Source organism: Coregonus clupeaformis, chromosome 11 (assembly GCF_020615455.1).
Source record: "Coregonus clupeaformis isolate EN_2021a chromosome 11, ASM2061545v1, whole genome shotgun sequence".
Lineage (NCBI taxonomy): Eukaryota > Metazoa > Chordata > Actinopteri > Salmoniformes > Salmonidae > Coregonus > Coregonus clupeaformis.
Genome location: NC_059202.1, coordinates 36,440,696 through 36,465,728, shown reverse-complemented (window position 1 = coordinate 36,465,728; position 25,033 = coordinate 36,440,696). Strand labels below are relative to the sequence as shown.

The window sequence follows — 25,033 nt, the reverse complement described above, 5'->3', positions numbered from 1 at the left end:
TGCCTTTTGTCATTGTGTGAAACTGTGAAATATATAGAGTAAACAGTGAAAGATTAAAATGTGAAAAACATATGGTTTGTAGGATGGGGTGGTTTTTGATTGATAGATGATAGATGCGCTGCATGTACACTCTCCTTGGAGTTTCTAACATTGATCCAAGCTAGCTTGAGAACGACAGGCTGGAATGTGATTCTGTCAAAAACAAGATTTTTTTACATTCCAAAATATTAATTTTAGCATCTTTTGAGGGGCCGTCGTGGACAGGTACACGATGACAAAAAAACACTTCAAAGCGTATGACATCATAGTTCAAAGGAGCGTCAGCCGGGGGTAAATCAATAAGAAAAGAAAACTAAAATTGTTCCCTTGCCGTGTCAAGAGAAGACATATTATTGTTAGTCGTGTCGTGTGCGGCTCAGTCGAGGTGAACGGGACAGGTTGTCATGTGGGAAACATCAGTGTTCTACCATCCATCCCCCAGTCTCTCCCCAAAGTAAATCAGGTGATAATTTGATAATAAGGTAATGACAAGACTGGGAATGACTTTGATGTTTCTGCACAGATGGCTGGGATCACTGCTTGTCTCTCTAGCATCGTTTTCCCCATCCTGTCAACACATACCGGCAGGCACGCGCACACAGGCACACACGTACACACACACAACCTCAGTCACACACACACACACACACACACACAACCTCAGCCACACACACACACACACACACACACACACACACACACACACTGCCGTTCTTTCCACACACTCTATCTTCGCTGGGTCTGTGAAGATCACAAATCAGCGCAGGCTGATGTGGTGTTGGTATTAGAAAAGCAATCCCAGAGTCCTTGGCTGCTAGGCCCTGTCTATCTGTCTGTCTGTCTGTCTGGGGAGCAGGGGCCAATAGGGAAACAGCTCACATCGTCATGCTGATGGGACCGGGTGATTGCCCCAGTAACAGGGCATCAACAATAATAACACTATCTTAATACGATTATAACAACCAGTTAATGAATTAGTAACAGCCAATGAAGTATCTCAACACATTCACTGAGTATACAGAACATTAAGAACACCTGCTCTTTCCATGACATAAACTAACCAGGTGAATCCAGGTGAAAGCTATGATCCCTTATTGATGTCACTTGTTAAATCCACTCCAATCAGTGTAGATGAAGGGGAGGAGACAAGTTAAAGAATGATTTTTAAGCCTTGAGACAATTGAGAAATGGATTGTGTATGTGTGCCATTCAGAGGGTGAATGGGCAAGACAAAATATTTAAGTGCCTTTTGAATGGGGTATGGTAGTAGGTGCCAGGTGCACCGGTTTGTGTCAAGAACTGCAATGCTGCTGGGTTTTCTCACTCAACAGTTTCCTGTGTGTATCATGAATGGTCCACCACCCAAAGGACATCCAGCCAACTTGACACAACTATGCGAAGCATTGGAGTCACCACGGGCAAGAATCCCTGTGGAACGCTTTTGACACCTTGTAGAGTCCATGCCCTGACGAATTGAGGCTGTTTGAAGGGCAAAAGAGGAGGGGTGAAACTCAATATTAGGAAGGTGTTCTTAATGTTTTGTACACTCCCTGTATGTCTATGATAGCAGCCCATTGGGGCAGGGAAGTTAGACCAGCTAGGTGCTTGGGGTTAAAGGAGAACTTTGCGGAGAACCTTAGGATGACACACAATCCTGAGAGGACATCACAGACACACACAGAGGTCGAATCTAGGAATACATAATTTTCCCTAAACATCTGACACTGATGGATTCCAGACCGTCTAAGGAGTGTCTGCAACCCACACTTAAATAGCTCTTAGAATGCATGCCCAATACATTGCTTCATTCAAGTGGTATGCTAGTGTGGCTATTGGAATGGAGCCAAACATCCAGTTTGACATGTCCAGATGTGTTAGGATGGCCAAACCCAATGTCCATCAACTGTCTGCAACCCATGTGGTGTGCCTACAGGGGACGCCACTCCACCACAGCCACACTAGTTTGGTCCCTATCTGCACAAACAGATCTGGGCCCAGGCTGACTTCGATGGTCAACAACGACCATAGAAGTTGTTGACAACATAGTGCAAACCGATCTGGGACCGGGACACACACACACAGACAGACGGAAGGACAGACATACACTCACCTCGGTGACAGCGAACACCCTCTTCCCACAAGGCACCACCTTGTACCACTTGTCGTGCAGCATGTCCATGTAGCCGTCTGACTTGTAGCGACTGATGAACTCTGACACGTTGTTGGTTAGAGGGGAGTTCTGTGGTAGGCCTATTCCATAGCCTGGGGGGATAGAGGAACTATTACCGTCAGCATAGTACAATGGGTATAGTAGTTTATAGAAATTCATGGAAATAATTGTGGTGCTTCCCCTTCCATACCACCAGTCACATGGCTGTGCTATCATTAACCTGGATACTGAGGGAGATGTTTTAGTGAACTATGTGCTAAACAAAGTTAAATCACGGATGTCTCTGTTGCTAGGCAAGAACTTAGTGAATTCTTCTCACTAGGTTTGTGTGTGTGTAAAATGTGCATCTGCCCTGTCATTGGGTCAAATTCTACAGTTGTCTTATGTTATCTGTGACTGTAACCAGACTATGACCCTGTGGCTCTCCTTAGGCATATCCCTGGAACGAGCCAGGGTTGAACAGAGTTCAGGCTAAACCGTTGTCTCTCTTTGGCTATCTTCTTGATTGATTATAGCATGATGGTGTGGGTTTTGGGTATGTTTAAAAGATTAAGTGTGGACCTGTCATGTCCCACAATCAATCTTCAGGTCAAGCCAGGGGGAGCCGGGGTTGAACAGTTTAAACTAAACATGAGTGTTTTTGCAAGATAAGGGATTGATTGATTGTATTACTATTGATTCTGAACTGAATAAAAGTTTAATTTAGCCGCCATCATAGACGAAGGAAGAGGCGGAGCGATAGAGAGCGGGAAACTGAAGAGGGAGGGGTTTTGAGCTAGAAGGGATGCGAATGGGACTATATAGATGGGGGGCAGAAAGAGAGAAGAGAGGCTACTCTGCAGACCAGCTTGGCTTTGTTGAATTGTAATAAAGTCAATCTTGAGTCTACAAAAAACTCTGGAAGAACTTTGATTTTTAATAAAGTATAGTGATTATTTTCCACATCAATACAAACAGTGACACAGACGTCGTATATCTGCAAAATAAACAGAAGGCATTTTTTACTAAATCAATGTTTTTCTCCGTTCCACATAAAACACCCGAAATGCTTTAAAGATAATCCTAAATTGTTTGGCGGAGAACTGAGCAGGGGTCTATAGGCGTATCATTCCAAACTTCACGCAGAGTGAATTAACTGGCAGACTGTGTCTGGATCCTCTCCGCCCAAGGAGATGAAGTGGATCAATCCTAAACCAAATCGGATGACCTTACCTTCATCCCTTACAGAAGGGGAATATGAGGCTATGGTTATTATAGATGAACCAAAGAGTTCAGCCTCGACAAATTCCTCCTCTACCTGTACTGCTGATCCTGTACTTTAAACTCCTTTGAAGATTTAATGACATTTTGTAAATTAGACTTTCGATATCTGATTCCTGGGGTGTGGGGAAGGATGGAGGGGGAAAATCCCCATCTCGTGGTCTTCAGTGGCAACAGGAGTTCGAGGAAAGATGGATGGAGGAAGACATCGGAAAAACAGGAAAAAGTGAAGAACGTTCCGCACATCCATTATCTAATGACCAGGAGTGTGTGTGGTGTAAGTATGTGTGTGTGTGTGTGTGTGTGTGTGTGTGTGTGTGTGTGTGTGTGTGTGTGTGTGTATGTGTGTGTGTGGGCTCTGACAGCAGATAATGAGTAGTGGTGGGCTGGGGATAACAGAGGATGAGAGCCTATATCATTGAGACACAACTCTCCTCTCCTCCCTTCCCTCCATCTCTCCCTCCCTCCTCCCTCCTCCCCTCCCTCTCCCCCCCCTCCCTCCTCCCTCCTCTCCTTCCTCCTCCCTCCTCCCCTCCCCTCCCCTCCTCCCCTCCCTCCATCTCAAAATAGGACTGGCAGAAATGTTATTTAATCACTGAAGGGGTTTTACCTCTACCTATCCCCCTGTTTCTCATGGCTAATGTCTGTCAGTCATCTCCCCCTCCATCACCCTCTCTTGCACCCCACCCCCCCTATCCCTCCCTCCCCATGGGCCAGTCAAGATGACAGATGACAGACAAGCTCTGACATTAACACGTTTCATCAGAGCGAGACTGCCCAAGCACACACACACACACACACACACAAACAAACAAACAGTCAAGCACACACACACACACACACACAAACACACAGTCAAGCACACACACACTTTGTATCCAAGATGGCGTAGCAGTGCGGTTGTGGTCTTTGTTGTGTGTCTGTGTAAATAGCCTATTTTTTGTATTTTTTTTGTATTTTTCGTACATATTTCCCTATCACACTTTTCATCCTTCTATAAAATATACTTTCCTGCAACCCGCCTCACTCAATGTGGAACGGATTCTATTATTGACTTACCTTTTATCTAGAATCTCCAGTTGATACCAGCTAGCCAGCTAACTAGCTACTTGCTATTAGCCACCGTTAGCGGTTTTCACCCAGAACATCGGATTTTCTGCCGGAATAACTGAATCACTGGACATTAACAGCGGATCGCATCTAGCTAGCCGCAACCGAATTGGATGTTGCTGTTTGGCTAATCACCACTGCCCCTGAAGCAAGCACCAGTTAGCCTTGAGCTAGCCTTGAGCCAGGCCCATATCCTGGCTATCTACCTCTCTGTCTACCGGACGGGACCTCCTAGTGTTGACACGGAGCCCCGCCGATCCAATACGACTGGTCTGCCGACGAAATCCTCTGAAGTGATTACAACAGGTTTCCCGTTACGACGTCGACCACGAAGATCCGTCTGCTAGCCCCGGCCCGCTAGCACACGCTAGCCGTGGCCTCTTGCTCGCCAGTGCTATAGCAGCCCCCGAACTACCTCCGAACTCTCCTATTGCTGTTCACCGGACCTTATGATATCTCAGCTATACAGCTGATGCCTGCTGGACTGTTCCTTTATACGGTACCACATCCTGTTTATGTTTAGCCTCAGCCCAAACTTTGTCGCCATTACCAGCTGTTGTCTTAGCTCTCTCGAATAACACCTGTGATTGCTTTATGCCTCTCTCCCATGTCAATATGCCTTGCTTATTGCTGTTTCGGTTATTTCTTATTGTACTATTTCACTGTAGATCGCACAGCCCAGCTCAATCTGCCATAGATAGCTCATTTGTCCCACCCCCCATACACGCAGAGACCGACTCAATCGGTGCCTCCAGTGATGTTATCTCTTTCTTCGTTACCCAACGCTTAGGTTTACCTCCACTGTACTCATATCCTTCCATATCCTTTTCTGTACATAATGCCCTGAATCTATTCTACAACGCCCGGAAACCTGCCCCTTTTTTTCTCTGTACCCAACGCACTAGAAGACCAGTACTTAAAGCCTTTAGCCATATCCTTATTCTACTCCTCCTCTGTTCCTCTGGTGATGTAGAGGTTAACCCAGGCCCTGTAGCCCCCAGTATCACTCCTACTCCCCAGGCGTTATCATTTGTTGACTTCTGTAACCGTAAAAGCATTGGTTTCTTGCACGTTAACATCCGAAGACTCCTCCCTAAGTTTGAGTTATTCACTGCGTTAGCACACTCCGCCAACCCTGATGTTCTAGCAGTATCTGAATCCTGGCTTAGGAAGGCCACCAAAAATTCAGAAATGTCCATCCCCAACTACAACATTTTCCGTCTCAATAGAACTGCCAAAGGGGGTTGCAATCTACTGTAGAGATAGCCTGCAGAGCTCTATCGTACTATCCAGGTCTGTGCCCAAACAGTTTGAGCTTCTACTTCTAAGAATCCACCTTTCCAGAAATAAGTCTCTCACTGTTGCCGCTTGTACAGACCCCCCTCAGCCCCGAGCTGTGCCCTTGACACCATATGTGAACTGATTGCCCCCCATCTATCCTCAGAATTCGTACTGCTTGGTGACCTAAACTGGGATATGCTTAACACCCCGGCCAACCTACAATCTAAACTAGATGCCCCCAATCTCACACAAATTATCAACGAACCTACCAGGTACAACCCTAAATCTGTAAACATGGGCACCGTCATAGATATCATCCTGACAAATTTACCCTCTAAATACACCTGTCTTCAACCAGGATCTCAGCGATCACTGCCTTATTGCCTGCGTCCGTAATGGGTCCGCGGTCAAACGACCACCCCTCATCACTGTCAAACGCTCCCTAAAACACTTTAGCGAGCAGGCCTTTCTAATTGACCTGGCCCGGGTATCCTGGATGGATATTGACCTCATTCCGTCAGTAGAGGATGCCTGGTTGTTCTTTAAAAGTGATTTCCTCTCAATCTTAAATAAGCATGCCCCATTCAAAAACTTCAGAACTAAGAACAGATATAGCCCCTGGTTCTCCTCAGACTTGACTGCCCTTGACCAGCACAAAAACATCCTGTGGCGTACTAGCATCGAACAGCCCCCGCAATATGCAACTTTTCAGGGAAGTCAGGAACCAATATTGGTTGTGCGTGTCTGTCTCTCTCTCGGCCGGTCTGCCTGCCTGTCTGCCTGCCTGCCTGTCTGTCTGTCTGTCTGCCTGTCTGTCTTAAGTAAAACCCGCTGAACTCTTATGGAGTGTGAAGCGTGTGCTTCAGTCTAACATTGTTAATGGATCTCATCTCAGATCCTTTAACTTCCCTTTGTTTCCCTTAAAGCCAACATGGTTGGCCCCTCTGCGCTGGCACAGACTGGCACAGACTGGCACAGACGTCCCTGTAGCCAAGTGTTGATGAGGATATTATTCTTAATAAAGCGTGGGCTCGCCTCCTTGAGTTACAATGATGAAATACTGGTTGGCTTTAAACACCAAATTGACAGTCCTGGCACCTTCCAGTTACACTGTCTGTAGACCACTACGACTCAGTCCAAAATATAGAGGCAAATACAATCCTGAAGAGGCAGGGACAGGTATTTTGAAAGAAGGAACACTGTGTTAAGCGATAGTTCCATGGCTGTATTTGAGTTGCTTGATTGTTTTAGTAAATTAGTAAATAGAGGATTAGCTGCCAGCCAAGGAGTGTGTGTGGGTGTGGAGAGACTGTTGTGTGTGTACATATGAGTGTGTGTATGAGATACGATACTGGATGGATGGATAGTGAGAAGAAACACATAGAGAAATTGCGATAGAAGAGCGAGGGAAGAGTGAGGGAGGCAAAAAAATGCAATTAACGGAGGGGAGAGATGAGTTAGGAGAGGTCTAATTGAGCAAAACACCAATTATTGTTTTATTATGGATGACTGTCTGGAGGTCAGGGCCCAAAATGGAGGAACATTTCTCACGTCAAAACCCAGGCAAAAAAGAGCAATATAATATTCCAGGAGTTACTGTGAAAAGAGAAGGTGTCGATCCGGTTCCACACATGGTCTTGTTGTCTCCCCCTCCCCAAACTCAGAAAAACAAAAACAAAGATCCCTCTTCCCTTGTGAAATTCCTCGCCTGGACAAATCACCTCTCAAGAGCAACCAGTTGATCAAGTAATGAAGTTCTCACAATTCTGTTTCATTAAATATTGTGATGTAAAGGAAGTGTGAGTAGGGGGGAGGATTATTTTCAGGAAAAAAGTGAAACAGCTTGACTCAAATGGAATTTGATTGGAGAGTCATTGCTCCCCCCATCGCCCCTCCATAGCGCATGACTTAGTCTCATGAAAGATATCTGGCAGACAAAATGTTGCAGTTTCAAAGCTGGTGAGCTGTGAAATTCCCAAGTATAAAATATGCAAATGAGACGAGAGGGCATCTCTCTCTCTTTCACACACACACACACACACACACACACACACACACACATACACATAAACACACTTTCATGCCACCAAAAATAGGCATGCAGTATGTGCGAAGGTATCCCACAGTCTTAGAATTTCCGGACGAAAAGGGAAAAAGCCAAACGGGAGTGTGTGTGTGTGTGCGTTTGCATATGGATGTGCGTGTACTGTATGTGTGTGTCCTGCCCAGTGATGAATCTGAATACACAGCATGAGCTGACGTTCTACATAGCCAACACAGCAGGCCTGCCCTTTCAGGCTAATAGAAACAGCAGCCAGATGACAGACTCTCATTACGTTCCCTCTCTCCCCCATCCCTCCTATTACCGTTCCCTCTCTCCCCCATCCCTCCTATTACCGTTCCCTGTCTCCTCCATCCCTTCCTATTACGTTCCCTCTCTCCTCCATCCCTTCCTATTACCGTTCCCTCTCTCCCCATCCCTCCTATTACCGTTCCCTCTCTCCCCCATCCCTTCCTATTACCGTTCCCTCTCTCCCCCATCCCTCCTATTACCGTTCCCTCTCTCCCCCCATCCCTCCTATTACCGTTCCCTCTCTCCCCCATCCCTCCTATTACCGTTCCCTCTCTCCCCCATCCCTTCCTATTACCGTTCCCTCTCTCCCCCATCCCTTCCTATTACCGTTCCCTCTCTCCCCATCCCTCCTATTACCGTTCCCTCTCTCCCCCATCCCTTCCTATTACCGTTTCCTCTCTCCTCCATCCCTTCCTATTACCGTTCCCTCTCTCCCCCATCCCTTCCTATTACCATTCCCTCTCTCCCCCATCCCTTCCTATTACCGTTCCCTCTCTCCCCATCCCTCCTATTACCGTTCCCTCTCTCCCCATCCCTTCCTATTACCGTTCCCTCTCTCCTCCATCCCTTCCTATTACCGTTCCCTCTCTCCCCCATCCCTCCTATTACCGTTCCCTCTCTCCCCCATCCCTTCCTATTACCGTTCCCTCTCTCCTCCATCCCTTCCTATTACCGTTCCCTCTCTCCCCCATCCCTCCTATTACCGTTCCCTCTCTCCTCCATCCCTTCCTATTACCGTTCCCTCTCTCCCCCATCCCTCCTATTACCGTTCCCTCTCTCCCCCATCCCTCCTATTACCGTTCCCTCTCTCCCCCATCCCTTCCTATTACCGTTCCCTCTCTCCCCCATCCCTTCCTATTACCGTTCCCTCTCTCCCCCATCCCTCCTATTACCGTTCCTCTCTCTCCCCATCCCTCCTATTACTGTTCCCTCTCTCCCCCATCCCTTCCTGTTACCGTTCCCTCTCTCCCCCATCCCTTCCTATTACGTTCCCTCTCTCCCCCATCCCTCCTATTACCGTTCCCTCTCTCCCCATCCCTCCTATTACCGTTCCCTCTCTCCCCCATCCCTTCCTATTACCGTTCCCTCTCTCCCCCATCCCTTCCTATTACCGTTCCCTCTCTCCTCCATCCCTTCCTATTACCGTTCCCTCTCTCCCCCATCCCTTCCTACTACCAAATTAATGTGAAGTGTCCCACGGAAACTAAATAAGCCATATCAATATCTTATGACAGCTAAAGTTTACTGGCTGGCATTTTGCTTCTACACTGAACAAAAATATAAACGCAACCTGTAAAGTGTTGGTCCCATGTTTCATGAGTTGAAATAAAACATCCCAGAAATTTTCCATACGCACAAAAAACGTATTTATCAAAGATTTTGCATTTCTCCTTTGCTAAGATAATCCATCCACCTGACAGGTGTGGCATATCAAGAAGCTGATCAAACAGCATGATCATTACACAGGTGCACCTTGTGCTGGGGACAATAAAAGACCACTCAAAAATGTGCAGGTTTGTCACACAACACAATGCCACAGATGTCTCAAGTTTTGAGGGAGCGTGCAATTGGCATGCTGACTGCAGGAATGTCCACCAGAGCTGTTGCCAGAGAATTGAATGTTAATTTCTCTACCATAAGCCACCTCCAACATCGTTCTAGAGAATTTGGTAGTACGTCCAACCGCCTCACAACTGCAGATCACGTGTATGGCATTGTGTAGGCGAGCAGTTTACTGATGTCAATGTTGTGAACAGAGTGCCCCATTGTGGCGGTGGGGTTATGGTATGGGTAGGCATAAGCTATGGAAAACGAACACAATTGCATTTTATCGATGGCAATTTCAATGCACAGAGATACCGTGATGGGATCCTGAGGCCCATTGTCATGCCATTCATCCGCCGCCATCACCTCATGTTTCAGCATGATAATGCACGGCCCCATGTCGCAAGTATCTGTACACAATTCCTCAAAGCTGAAAATGTCCCAGTTCTTCCATGGCCTACATACTCACCAGACATGTCACCCATTGAGTATGTTTGGAATGCTCTGGATCGACATGTATGACAGCATGTTCCAGTTCCCGCTAATATCCAGTAACTTCGCACAGCCATTGAAGAGGAGTGGGACAACATTCCAAAGGCTACGATCAACAGCCTAATCAACTCTATGCGAAAGAGATGTGTCGCGCTGCATGAAGCAAATGGTGGTCACACCAGATACTGACTGGTTTTCTGATCCACGCCCCTCCTTTAATAAAAAAGTTATCTGTGACCAACAGATGCATATCTGTATTCCCAGTCATGTGAAATCCATAGATTAGGACCTAATGAATTTATTGCAATGGACTGATTTCCTTATATGAACTGTAACTCAGTAAAATCTTTGAAATTCTTGCATGTTCCATTTATATTTTTGTGCATTCAGAAAGTATTCAGACCCCTTCACTTTTTCTAAATTTTGTTACGTTACAGCCTCATTCTAAAATGGACTAAATACATTTTTTCCCTCATCAATCTACACGCAATACTCCATAATGACAAAGTGAAAACCGGTTTTTAGAAATGTTGGCAAATGTATTAAAAATAAAAAACAGAAATACCTTAGTATTCAGACCCTTTGCTATGAGACTCAAAATTGAGCTCAGGTGCATCCTGTTTCCATTGATCATCCTTGAGATGTTCCTACAACTTGATTGGAGTCCACTTGTGGTAAATTCAATTGATTGGACATGATTTGGAAAGGCACACACCTGTCTATATAAGGTCCCACAGTTGACAGTGCATGTCAGAGGGAAAATCAAGCCATGAGGTCGAAGGAATTGTCCGTAGAGCTCAGAGACAGGATTGTGTCGAGGCACAGATCTGGGGAAGGGTACCAAAACATTTCTGCAGCGTTGAAGGCCCCCCAAGAACATAGTGGTCACCATCATTCTTAAATGGAAGAAGTTTGGAACCACCAAGACTCTTCCTAGAGCTGGCCGCCCGGCCAAACTGAGCAATCGGGGGAGAAGGGCCTTGGTCAGGGAGGTGACCAAGAACCTGATGGTCACTCTGACAGAGCTCCAGAGTTCCTCTGTGGAGAAAGGATTACCTTCCAGAAGGACAACCATCTCTGCAGCACTCCACCAATCAGGCCTTTATAGTAGAGTGGCCAGACAGATCCCACTCCTCAGTAAAAGGCATATGACAACCCGCTTGGTGAAGCATGGTGGTGGCAGCATCATGCTGTGGAGATGTGTTTCAGTGGCAGGGACTGGGAGACTAGTCAGGATTGAGGGAAAGATGAATGGAGCAAAGTACAGAGAGGTCCTTGATGAAATCCTGCTTCAGAGCGCTCAGAACCTCAGACTGGGGCAAACGTTCACCTTCCAACAGGACAACGACCCTAAGCACACAGCCAAGACAACGCAGTAGTGGCTTCAGGACAAGTCTCTGAATGTCCTTGAATGGCCCAGCCAGAGCCCGGACTTGAACCTGATCGAACATCTCTGGAGAGACCTGAAAATAGCTGTGCAGCGACGCTCCCCATCCAACCTGACAGAGCTTGAGAGGATCTGCAGAGAAGAATGGGAGAAACTCCCCAAATACAGGTGTGCCAAGCTTGTAGCGTCATACCCAAGAAGACTCAAGGCTGTAATCGCTGCCAAAGGTGTTTCAACAAAGGACTGAGTAAAAGGTCTGAATACTTATGTATAAATTTCCAACATTTTCTGAAAACCTGTTTTGCTTTGTCATCATGGGTATTGTGTGTAGATTGATGAGGGGGAAAAAACGATTTAATCAATTTTAGAATAAGGCTGTAACGTAACAACATGTGGAAAAAGTGAAGGGGTCTGAATACTTTCCGAATGCACTGTATATCTCAGTACAGGAAAGATTGGGGGAATCAGGGTCAGGGAGAGATACGCGCCCAGCTTAGCCTCCACAGTTGAAACTTGTCCCCCCTCAGTTTTAGTTTTATTTCCCTATATAAAAATAGCAAATAAATTCAAATGATTGAGTGAAAGGTTGGCACGAAATCTGTATCTCCGCTGCGCTGTTTCAGCACCATGGACAGAGAGCCTGCCGGAGTGTGTAGGTGAGTTATGGAAAGCCACTGGGCGGTTAGGTATGACTCCTTTGGGTTTCCATAAAAAGTGGGGAAAATGCTGCTCATCTGTGGTAGGCTACGTGAATAAAGTGATCCACCTCCGCCTGTAATATTAGATTTAGATTTATAAGGACGGGGTCACAGTTGAAGCTGCTTCACTCAACTCTGCCTCACGCCCCACCACTACAGAGTTTAGTTAGCTTCTTATCTAGCTGTAAAAGGCCTTAGTGTTATTAGCCTATTTAGATCTAACCAGCTAATCTGCCACTGCCACAATGGATATCAGAAATAAAACCACAGAGGCCGCCACCAAGCCCAGCAGCGATGATGCTGCCGAGCTCCAGCTAGCACCAAGTGCAGAGCCTACCCACCCTTCCGCAAGGCTCCACAGCCGCTTCCACCTCCGACTGTTCCTGACGATCTTGGAACAGAGTAGCCAGCCCAGATTAGCCTATTGAATCCTACCCTTGTCGCAGGTTTTCTGTCCAAAATCGTTCATTTAATAGCAACTGGTTCATAGGAAGAGAGTGGCTGGAATACTCGGTTACTGCAGATGAGTCACTTCTTGGTCAAAAGCACTCAATGGTCTCGGCATTTAAACTTTTATGTTCTTTGTGGTACAGTGTGATATGAGCAAAATTCAATATAATTCCAATGCAAGAACCCAAATGACGCTCCTGGGTATAGCTACATATCCGTATGTTTCATCATATAAATAGATAACCTACATTCTATTTCTATGGTAGCCTATTGCTTTTCATGGTTGTAAATAGAAATATACGTATTGGAAATGTGTTTACGTTAGGCCGGCATTGATTAATTGATTATGTGGCTGGGTCGAATTTGATCCACAGAAGTGTATTGTGCCATATCGCAACGTGTTGCTGAACTAATGAGCTGCATGCTTTTCTATGTTTGAAGCGGGCCTATATGCCTATTTATTTGGCAAGACAGCTGAGCATGGCTGCATCTCACTGTACTGTAGTAGGCTATGTAAATATAGCTGGTATCATGCCTTTATCAATCTGATATTTTGATTGTAGGCCTATGGTATGCCTACTGCTATTTTGTTCTGTTCGCATTTATTCGTTTGCATTCGCAGTTGTGTCGATATTCTAAGCCAAATTTCTATTTAATATTTTTGTTTTGCATGAATAACTAGGCTACTACTTTCAGCATTTAGTTTGCATTATTTGGGTAAGACAGCTGTGTGTACGGCTGCATTGACATAGGCTGTTTGTAATAGGTGAATTACCCTATCTATCTTGTAGCTTATATTCATTGCCAAAATGGCTTTAGTGTGTAGGGCGCTGTCCATTGTACTGATACAGCGCAGCGGGCTACAGATTTAACTTCAAAAGCACTCAATGGTCTTGCAGTCTCGGCATTTTAACTTTATGTTTATTGTGGTATAGCGTGATATTAGCAGAATTCCAACGCAATAACTCCCCAAAATTGTGCCCCCTCACCGATTTCAGCTGCCCCCATTTTATCCTGGCGCCGGGTCTGGAGGGATACTTATCTGAAACAGTGCTCTTCAATCCTGGTCCAAGAGACGAACAGGGCGTGCTGGCTTTTGTTCTATCCCTGCACAATACATCTGCTATCAAGTACTCATCAAGACCTTGGTGAACTGAATTAGGGTTGTGTTATTAAGGCACACAAAATAAAACGTTCTTATTGGACGTTTAGATAGTATGTCCCCGTTCCACACTGTTTCCTGCACACCCTGTGGGTCACCAGAACCCATAACACCTACTGTAACTGCTCTAAAAAAGATAGACAGTGAAAAGTGAACCTTTAATGCGTTGACAATGTGGGAGCAGCAATGCATTATGACAAACACAGAAAGGCGACCCGCGGGAGGCTGTTTCCACTTATTCGCCATAATCATGCACAGCCTCTCAGAAGCATGGGTGTGATGTTGGTTCAGACAAAATAGCAATGAATATATTTGAATAATTACATATTCAAATAAAAGGATGTGAATTTGAGATGAACTAGAAAACAGGGAGAGGACGGGGAATCCAAACACACATTCAAGCAAGTGCATGCCTACCTAAGAAAGCATACACACACACACACACACACAGATGTGCACACATACACATAAACATGCACAGACAGAACAGAACAGAACAGGACAGGACAGGACAGGACAGGACAGGACAGGACAGGACAGGACAGACAGACAGACAGACAGACAGACAGACAGACAGACAGACAGACAGATAGGCCGGACGGACGGACGGACGGACGGACGGACGAACAGAACAGAACAGACGGACGGACGGACGGACGACGGACGGACGGACGATAATGGCTCTACAGCGTTTCGCTACACCAGCAATAACATCTGCTAAATATGTGTATGTGACCAATACAGTTTGATATGATTTAATTTGATTATAACCGTCAAGTCTGAGGGCTAACAAAACAATACAGTGTCAGGGTGGACGGGGGGGTTTCTTACCTTCGATGGCGAAAGGCTTGCCCACGGTGAGCAGCTTGCAGTCTGCATCAATGGACACCTCGTAGTCCAGCAGGGCCTTGTCCATGATGAAGGCATCAAGCTGAGGGGGATCTACCCTTCAACACACAGGGAGAAGGGGTTATAGACAGAGCACAGGGGACAATGGAACACCCCCGCCACACACCACAAAACAAACTATGTCCCAAACGCTAGGCCTACATACTAAATAGGTAATTTCCCAAACAGGCCATGTCTTTATACACGTCCCAATCACCACACACCAAATAGGCCATGTCCCAATCACAACACACCAAATAGGCCACATCCCAATCACAACACACCAAATAGGCCACGTCCCAATCACAACACACCAAACAGGCCACGCCCCAATCGCAACACACCAAATAGGCCACGCCCCAAACAGGTCATGACCCTAACATTATACACCAAACTGGTCACGTCCCAAACAGGCCATGACCCTAATGTTATACACTAAACAGGCCACGTCACAAACAGGCCATGACCCTAACGTTATACACTAAACAGGCCACGTCACAAACAGGCCATGACCCTAACGTTATACACTAAACAGGCCATGTCCCAAACAGGCCATGACCCTAATGTTATACACCAAACAGGCCACGTCACAAACAGGCCATGACCCTAACGTTATACACTAAACAGGCCATGTCCCAAACAGGCCATGACCCTAATGTTATACACCAAACAGGCCACGTCACAAACAGGCCATGACCCTAACGTTATACACTAAACAGGCCACGTCCCAAACAGGCCATGACCCTAACGTTATACACCAAACAGGCCACGTCCCAAACAGGCCATGACCCTAACGTTATACACTAAACAGGCCACGTCCGAAACAGGCCATGACCCTAACGTTATACACTAAACAGGCCACGTCACAAACAGGCCATGACCCTAACGTTATACACCAAACAGGCCACGTCACAAACAGGCCATGACCCTAACGTTATACACTAAACAGGCCACGTCACAAACAGGCCATGACCCTAACGTTATACACTAAACAGGCCACGTCCCAAACAGGCCATGACCCTAACGTTATACACTAAACAGGCCACGTCACAAACAGGCCATGACCCTAACATTATACACTAAACAGGCCACGTCCTAATCGTTGCAAACCACAAACCAAGCAGGCCAAGTTTGAAGTAGACCATGTCTCAATCCTATGCACCACACATCAAACAGGCTATGTCCTCCCTCATTCCAGATTCAGCACATGGCCCTCATCACCATCATGTTTATACTTCATGTCTCAGTGTAAATGGGGGGCTCAGAATCAATCCTCCAGGGAAATTGGACAGAAGGAGAAGGGTAAAGCAAAGCCATTAAATAGATGTTTTTTTGTCACATATTAATCGCCTGTCCAACCAACAAAACCGGAATGAATGCAGAGTACAGTGCCCAAATCAGGCACTCAACTTCCATTATGATGCTGACCCCTGCCTAGGCACATCATCTGAACCAGAGAGGATTATGGGTCATGGGAACTATCGTAATGGAGGCTCAAAATGTAAAAACTGCACATTATCAACTGTGTGAGCTTTGGAGTTCTCTGACTTCAGCTTCAATTGTAAGGAGGGGGTGACCTCTTGGGTAAGAAATCGACAGTGGATATTACTAGCAATTTTCTGGCACTTTGGCTGTTTAATCAAACCATCCATCAAACCATCCACTTAGAAGAGTGGACTCTCATTCCAGAAGGGATAAACTCCAACAATCTTTGTTTTCTAAGTTATTTTGCAACACAATACTCAAACATGTCTATATGTGGCTCCTGGCTAACCTAGTCAAAATATCTAACAAAACTAAGATAAGATAAAATAAGAGGATCCACATTCTACACACGCAAGCTCAAATGACAGCTGTTTTCTCTCTCTTGGTCTGAATTGAACTATAACCCTTCTTCATCCACCTCAGGTTCAACTTTGCAGCCTTGTGTCTCTAGAGAGCCAGACAACATGCGTAGAGAGACAGTTTGTTTGTGTGTGCTCCCTTTCATATTTCATCTTGTTTTGAAGCAATACAACTGGCCTCTCCTCTCCTTTGCCTTTCTCTTCTGTCTTCCTTGATGACAGACCTTTCTCTGAGGAACACAACAAACACTTCCCCCAGAGGAAGACAGAGGAAGACAGAGCCGACAGAGAAAGTATCTATCTATTCTGTGCTCGACTTTATCCACCTCTGGCCAAATAACTTAAATAACACTTATAAACACCCATGAATACAATCAAACTTAGGTTAAAGTGCATTTAAATAGTATTATATGGATGTAGCTCAGGGTTGCCATGGACAATCCTACTCTAGGAGTGATACTGCAGGTACAGGATCACTCCTAGAGTAACACACCCGATTCTACTAAGCAGCTGCTCATTAGGACCTTGATTAGCTGAATCGGGTATGTGAGTGTAGGGCTGGAACAAAAGTATGCACACCCTGTAGCTCTCCAGGAGTAGGGTTGTAGATGTTGTGATCTCTTACTTGAGGGTGGACACTCCATCGGGTGTGGTGGGCTCATTGTAGCGCCTCATGTACTCGTGCATCTCTGGGAAACTCTTCTTCATGTACTCCTCAGCGCTGCTCTCCCTCACCGTGCCAAACCTGAAACCATGGGATGGGTGGTGGAGCTGGGGTGGAAGGGAGGGAGGCAGAGGAGGAAGGGAGAGAGAGAGGAAAGATTAGAGAGATAGAGGGTGAGGGAAAAAGAGAGAAAGAAAGAGATTGTGACGGGAGAGAAGAGTTAATAATGAAAACAAATACTCACCTTGGCGTCGTGGATCCCCGAGAGCTCCTCGAAGGTCTTTTCGCCGACCATGACTGCGGCCAGGTTGGCTGTATAGCTGGACAGCACCAGCAGGCAGAAGATGGCCCACAGGTTCATCAGAAACCGACCCGTCCAGCACTTGGGTGTCTTGCTGGAGACCGTGCGGCCGAACAGGATGGCGTAGCACAGGTTGAGCGCAGACGAGTAGGAGAAGACGCGCAGGCGGTTGCGTCCATGTGGCGTCATGCCAAACGGGCTCTTCCACTCATAGAGGGTGAGAAAGAGGGCGGTAATATGCAACGCAACGAAGATGCCCACCCACATAGACCAGTGCAGGGGCCACATGAAGGCGCCGATCGGCGCCGCTGTGTCCTTGCTGCGCACCAGGATGCCCAGCGAGGTGGAGAAGAAGGGCGAGGTGAAGTCGATGACACGGCTGCGTACTGAGTTAATGCTGAACGAGGTGACGGCCATGTCGGCCACGCCATTGAGCAGGTCACCCACCAGCCCAGTCCAGCGGCCGCTCTTCGACGCACCGTACTTCCCGTCACCCACGATGTACAGGTCGTACTCGAAGCGCATGTCCTCTGACAATTTCTCCAGCAGGTCGATGCAGTATCCGTAACAACACTTGCCGTAGTCCGTGGGCAGGAAGGTAGAGTTGCCCGAGGCGCGCTCACTGAAGTAGCGCTCCAGCATGTCCGAGCTGTTTGTCCCCGCGTCCAGGCAGTACTGTCCTGCCGGGCAGTTCCCGTCCTCATCCACCTCCCGCGTGAATACGAAGGGGTGCTCCACCAGGGTGACTACCCGCACCCGGCTGCCTGCAACAGGAATGCCGGCCCGCCACCGGCCCCCGCCCCGCCCCCTCTGGCCTTCCCCCCGGCCGTGGCCCCTGCCATTGTGCCCTTGCCACAGGCCCTGGTCCTCCACCTCCAGGCGGCCCCCCTCCCAGCTGCCCACAGTCACCCAGGTGGGCTGGCCCACCGCGTCCCGCTGCAGGCTCCAGATGTGGAAGCGTTGAGAGGTGAGAACTCGGGATAAGTTCCTCTGTACCGACACCGGCCCTGTCAGCCCTGAGAACGACGTGTTGGACAGGAACCTATAGGCCAGAGGAGATCACATTAGATTACAGGACTTCACTACCCTTCAAGCTATTTAGTGCATGCATTTGTGAGAGTCCCAAGATATTGCATTTCCCATAGATTATTTATATGGTGTGGTGGAGGGGGGAGGGGCACATGGACTCAATTAACTTCTGGCCACAGGGATAGTGAGTTAGACTGTACAGTATCAAACTCACTTCAGGAAATGCACAGTGAACTGCAAACTGTGATCTGACTGTAACCACCTACACCTCTTCTCTCCAGAGCTGACCTGCAGCACAGTCCAGACAGGCACCTTAGCTACTGTAGCACAACATGTCAAAACCAGGATTGGCATCTACTGAAGCTAAACTAATCCATCCTGCACCTGCAGCAAGGCCAACAGTGTTTACCATCACCACCCTGACTGACAGCTAGTCATTTCCCCGTGGCTAGGATTGGCTATCTTTCTGGCTGACACCTTTTTGGCCTCCTTACAGACTGTAAACTCCAGGCTCTGCTTAGTCGAGAGAGTGAGTAGTTTATTTCCATGTGAAAACCTGCCCCAGTTGATACATTTCTGCCTCGGATCCATGGTGAAATGCTAGCCCCTAGCGGTTAGTCCTTCAATGAATTACGGCATGGGGGTTTAGCTTAGCGCTAGCGGTTAGCTTAGCGAAGGGTCACTTCAGGAAATGCAGATCCAGCCAATCCCATTGGCTGAGGGTTGCTGTGACAGTCATGTTGAGTCAGGATGAATGTGTGCGGCCATCAATAACTGAGATGACGCCACGTGACCGCCGCTGAACTCCTTTCATCTAAAAGAAAAAGGTAATTTGGCTCCAAACCTTTAGGTAATTAATTTCTCCCTGTCTTAGCCTATAGCCCCCCACCTCCCCTCTTTCTCCTCAACCCCACACGAGGTAAAAGGAGCTGGATGCTATTACATCATTACATTGAAAGGCTATGTTGTTCCTCTTTAACAGTAGGCACAGGTTGCAATTACTTAAAAGCACCCCCCTCCCCCACCTCAACCTATCTCTTTGGGTTTCTATCTACCACTCTCATCATCCCTCATGCATTTACATTTACATTTTTGTCATTTAGCAGACGCTCTTATCCAGAGAGACTTACAAATTGGTGCATTCACCTTATGATAGCCAGTGGGACAACCACTTTACAATAGTTTTTTTTTTTTTTGGGGGGGGGGGTGGGGTAAGGGGGGGTAGGATTACTTTATCCTCTCCCAGGTATTCCTTAAAGAGGTGCATTTCTCTCATGATCCATTCCTTCCTCCCCTAAAGCCCTCTTCTCTCTCTAATAGTTGCTCTGTTATGTAGCTGTGATTATGTGTATAGGTGACATTATGATTATGACACTTTATCATGGAGTTGTTCTTGAGCAAAACGCCATTGATCTTTACTCAGCACTAGGCACCCAGTCAATCCCATTAGTTAGATGGCCCTCCTAAATGACTTGGTAGAACTGAATATAGTTATATTATAGTTATAAAGGGGTGCTTTCCAAAAAATGTGTAATAATTATCCTCTGCGTTGAAGGCCCAGGCAACAAACACTACTCCTGAAACAAAGTGCTTACTGCATACCGCTCAAAATGACTTGCCTCTTTCGGCCAATTAATAAATACAACATGCCAGTGACCTGGTGCGCTAGCATTCCAGACCCACAAGCTATTGCCTTGCATCATTTCTGCTGTATCGTTTTTAACAACATGATATAGCTGAGCCTGGTTACAATTGGCCCAATTATAGCTCATTCTATTGTGTTTTTGTGCTGAGACGCTGGCTGCATGGCTAGGTTGCGCAGCTGTTGTTACTCTGGTCCGTGGCAGATACAGCGGTTGTAAAGCTGTGTGCTGCTGTCGCTCTGCACTGCTCTGAGCCACGGAGAGACAGAAAGGACTGTGGGCTCTTTTGATAAGGGAGCCTGGCTGCCCTGTTGGGGAGGCAACTGACTGGAACTCATGAATAAAGCTTAAAACTCTACCCTCCTCCACTTCATGTTTGTATTCCAGCTGGGTGCATACGTGTGCATGTGGCTGTGTGTGTGAAAGAGAGAGAGAGTGTATGTGTGTGTGTGTGTGTATTGTATTTGTCTGTGTATGTGTGTGTGTGTGTGTGTGTGTGTGAGAGAGAGCGAGAGCGAGAGAGAGAGAGAGAGAGAGAGAGAGAGAGAGAGAGAGAGAGAGAGAGAGAGAGAGAGAGAGAGAGAGAGAGAGAGAGAGAGAGAGAGAGAGAGAGCGAGAGCGAGAGCGAGAGCGAGAGCGAGAGCGAGAGCGAGAGAGAGAGAGAGAGAGAGAGAGAGAGAGAGAGAGAGAGAGAGTCTGTGTACGTATATGTGTGTATAAACACACTCCAATCTCTCTCCAAACACCGGGGGCTTCATCTATCATTGTGTTTAGGAGAGCTGCTCTGTGGTTAGGGGTGACGAATAGTCTGACCTCAGCAAGAGATAGGCCTATTTGCAGTCTCCTGTGAACACTGACACTGGGAGAGAACCACTACTTAACTGTCTATAGCACTTACCGAACAAGACTATTATAATAACATGGACCTGAAAACACTATTCAAACACAACTTGGCTAAAAGGAGATGCAACAGAATACAATACAACAGTATGTATGTGTGTGTGTGTGTGTGTGTGTGTATGTATTCATTTCTGTACACTGATTATACAAAACATTAAGAACACTTGCTCTTTTTATTACATAGACTGACCAGGTGAATCCAGTTGAAAGCTATGATCCCTTATTGATGTCACTTGTTAAATCCACTTCAATTAGTGTAGATGAAGGGGAGGAGTCAGGTTAAAGAAGGATTTTTAAGACTACAGATAATTAAGACATGGATTGTGTATATGTGCCATTCAGAGGGTGAATGGGAAAGACAAAATATTTAAGTGCCTTTGAACGGGGTATGGTAGTAGGTGCCAGGCGCACCGGTTTGTGTCAAGAACTGCAACGATGCTGGGTTTTTCAAGCTCAACAGTTTCCCGTGTGTATCAAGAATGGTCCACCACCCAAAGGACATCCAACCAACTTGACACAACTGTGGGAAGCGTTGGAGTCAACTCAATATTAGGAAGGTGTTCCTAATTTAACAGCACTTACAGTTGACCGGGGCATCTTTAGCATGGCAGAAATTTGACAAACTGACTTGTTGGAAAGGTGGCATCCTATGACGGTGTCACGTTGAATCACTGAGCTCTTCAGTACGGGCCATTCTACTGCCAATGTTGGGCTATGGAGATTGCATGGCTGTGTGCTCGATTTTATACACCTGTCAGCAACAGGTGTGGCAGAAATAGAATCCACTAATTTAAAGGGATTTCCACATACGTTTGGCCATGTAGTGTGTGTATGCCTTCAGAAAATATTCACAACCCTTGACCTTTTTCCACATTATGTTGAGTTACAAAGTGGGATTCAGATGGATTTAATTCTATTTTTTTGTCAACAATCTACATAAAATACAAACATTTGTAAAATATTCATGAAAAATAAAACATTAATATATCTTATTAGATAAGTATTCAACCCCCTGAGTCAATACATGTTAGAATCACCTTTGGCAGCAATTACAACTGTGTGATGAGTGATTTCGAAGGAGTCAGGCGCAGGAGGGTAAATTACAGAATAACAGGATTTATTCAGAAATACAGAGTTACGCAGTAATGCGTCAAAACACTCCAGTGCGCAAAACAGGCGCACTGGAAACATAAAGGTACATGGGGAAACGTCCTGCCGATACAAATACAAGGAGCTCCACCGAGCTTCTCTATCCTCCACAATAAACAAGACAAAACAAATGGAATGATGAGATGAGGAGCGGCAGTGGCTAGAAGGCCGGTGACGATGAACGCCGAAGCCTGCCCGAACAAGGAGAGGAGGCAGCTTCGGAGGAAGTCGTGACAAGCTGTGAGTCTTTCTGGGTAAGTCTCTAAGAGCTTTCCACACCTGGATTGTGCAATATTTACACATTATTATTTTCCAAATTCTTCAAGCTCTGTCAAGTTGGTTGTTGATCATTGCTAGACATCCATTTTCAGGTCTTGCCATAGATTTTCATGCAGATTTAAGTCAAAACTGTGTACAGTCGTGGTCAAATGTTTTGAGAATGACACGAGTATTGGTCTTCACAAAGTTTGCTGCTTCAGTGTTTTTAGATATTTTTGTCAGATGTTACTATGGTATACTGAAGTATAATTACAAGCATTCCATAAGTGTTATCCATCGCTGCAACTCCCGTACGGACTGAGGAGAGGTGAAGGTCGAGAGCCATGCGTCCTCCGAAACACGACCCCGCCAAGCCGCACTGCTTCTTGACACACTGCTCGCTTAACCAGGAAGCCAGCCGCACGAATGTGTCGGAGGAAACACTGTAGAGCTGGCGACCGAAGTCAGCGTGCATGCGCCCGGCTGCCACAAGGAGTCACTAGAGCGCAATGGGACAAGGACATCCCAGCCGGCCAAACCCTCCCCTATCCCGGTCGACGCTGGGCCAATTGTGCGCCGCCTCATGGGTCTCCTGGTCACGGCCGGGTGCGATACAGCCCGGGATCGAACCTGGATCTGTAGTGACGCCTCTAGCACTGCGATGCAGTGCCTTAGACCGCTGCGCCACTCGGGAGGCATTCCGTTTCTTTTTATCCTAAAAAACTCCTTAGTCCTTGCTGAAGACAAGCATACCCATGACATGACGCAGCCACCACCATGCTTGAAAATACGTAGAGTGGTACTTAGTAATGTGTTGTATTGGATTTGCCCCAAACGTAACACTTTGTATTAAGGACAAAAAGTTAATTTCTTTGCCACATTTTTAGCAGTTTTACTTTCATTCAATTCATTTTCTCCAATCACAGCCATTAAACTCTGTAGCTGTTTTAAAGTCACCATTGGCCTCATGGTGAAATCCCTGAGCGGTTTCGTTCTTCTCCGGCAACTAAGTTAGGAAGGACGGCTGTATCTTTGTAGTGACTGGGTGTATTTATCCACAATCTAAAGTGTAATTAATAACTTCACCATGCTCAAAGGGATATTCAAAGTCTGCTTTTTTTTACCCATCTACAGTACCAATAGGTGCCCTTCTTTGCGAGACATTGGAAAACCTCTCTGGTGTTTGTGGTTGAATCTGTGTTTGAAATTCACTGCTCGACTGAGGGACCTTACAGACAATTGTATGTGTAGGGTACAGAGATGAGGTAGTCATTCAAAAATCATGTTAAACACTATTCTTGCACACAGAGTGATTCCAGGCAAGTTTTGTATGTGACTTGTTAAGCAAAATCTTACTCCTGAACTTACAGTGCATTCGGAAAGTATTCAGACCCCTTGACTTTTTTCACATTTTGTTACGTTACAGCCTTATTCTAAAATGGATTAAAAAATATGTGTCCTCATCAATCTACACACAATACCCCATAATGACAATAAAATAAATAAAACAATAAAAACAGGTTTTAAGAAATGTTTGCAAATTTATTAAAAATTAAAAACAGAAATACCTTAGTATTCAGACCCTTTGCTATGAGACTCAAATTGAGCTCAGGTGCATCCTGTTTCCATTGATCATCCTTGAGATGTTTCTACAACTTGATTGGAGTCCAACTGTGGTAAATTCAATTGTTTGGACATGATTTGGAAAGGCACACACCTGTCTATATAAGGTCCCACAGTTGACAGTGCATGTCAGAGTAAAAACCAAGCCATGAGGTCGAAGGAATTGTCCGTAGAGCTTCGAGACAGGATTGTGTCGAGGCACAGATCTGGGGAAGGGTAACAAAACATGTCTGCAACATTGAAGGTCCCCAAGAACATTGTGGCCTCCATCATTCTTAAATGGAAGAAGTTTGGAACCACCAAGACTCTTACTAGAGCTGGCCGCCCGGCCAACCTGAACAATCAGGGGAGAAGGGCCTTGGTCAGGGAGGTGACCAAGAACCCAATGGTCACTCTGACAGCTCCAGAGTTCCTCTGTGGAGATGGGAGAACCTTCCAGAAGGACAACTATCTCTGCAGCACTCCACCAATCAGGTCTTTATGGTAGTGTGGCCAGACGGAAGCCACTCCTCAATAAAATACACATGACAGCCCACTTGGAGTTTGCCAAAAGGCACCTAAAGGACTCTCAGACCATGAGAAACAAGATTCTCTGTGTCAGTGTAGCTGTAGGTGGGTGTGGTGGTGGAATCAGGCGCAGGACGCAGAACATTAGTCCAAAAGACTTTAGTAGATGCACAAAACACAAGCACAAATAAATGCCCTGAGGCGAGAACTCCGCACGCAGTCGAAAACAAACGGGCGCACTAAACAGGTGCGACAAAACACTCCAAACACTATGGAGAAC

General features: G+C 46.3%; 1 protein-coding gene across 1 annotated transcript in view; it reads right to left on the bottom strand.

The window, feature by feature from the left end:
• LOC121576491 (glutamate receptor ionotropic, NMDA 3B-like) overlaps nt 1–25,033 on the bottom strand; it is a 119,432-nt gene that overhangs the window by 8,323 nt on the left and 86,076 nt on the right. Inside the window, exons 3-6 of the mRNA XM_045223591.1 lie at nt 17,588–18,686; nt 17,305–17,450; nt 14,779–14,894; nt 2,150–2,301 (exon numbers count right to left, since the gene is read on the bottom strand). Coding sequence (XP_045079526.1) covers nt 2,150–2,301; nt 14,779–14,894; nt 17,305–17,450; nt 17,588–18,686 — 1,513 coding nt within the window. The remainder of the gene's footprint in view (nt 1–2,149; nt 2,302–14,778; nt 14,895–17,304; nt 17,451–17,587; nt 18,687–25,033) is intronic.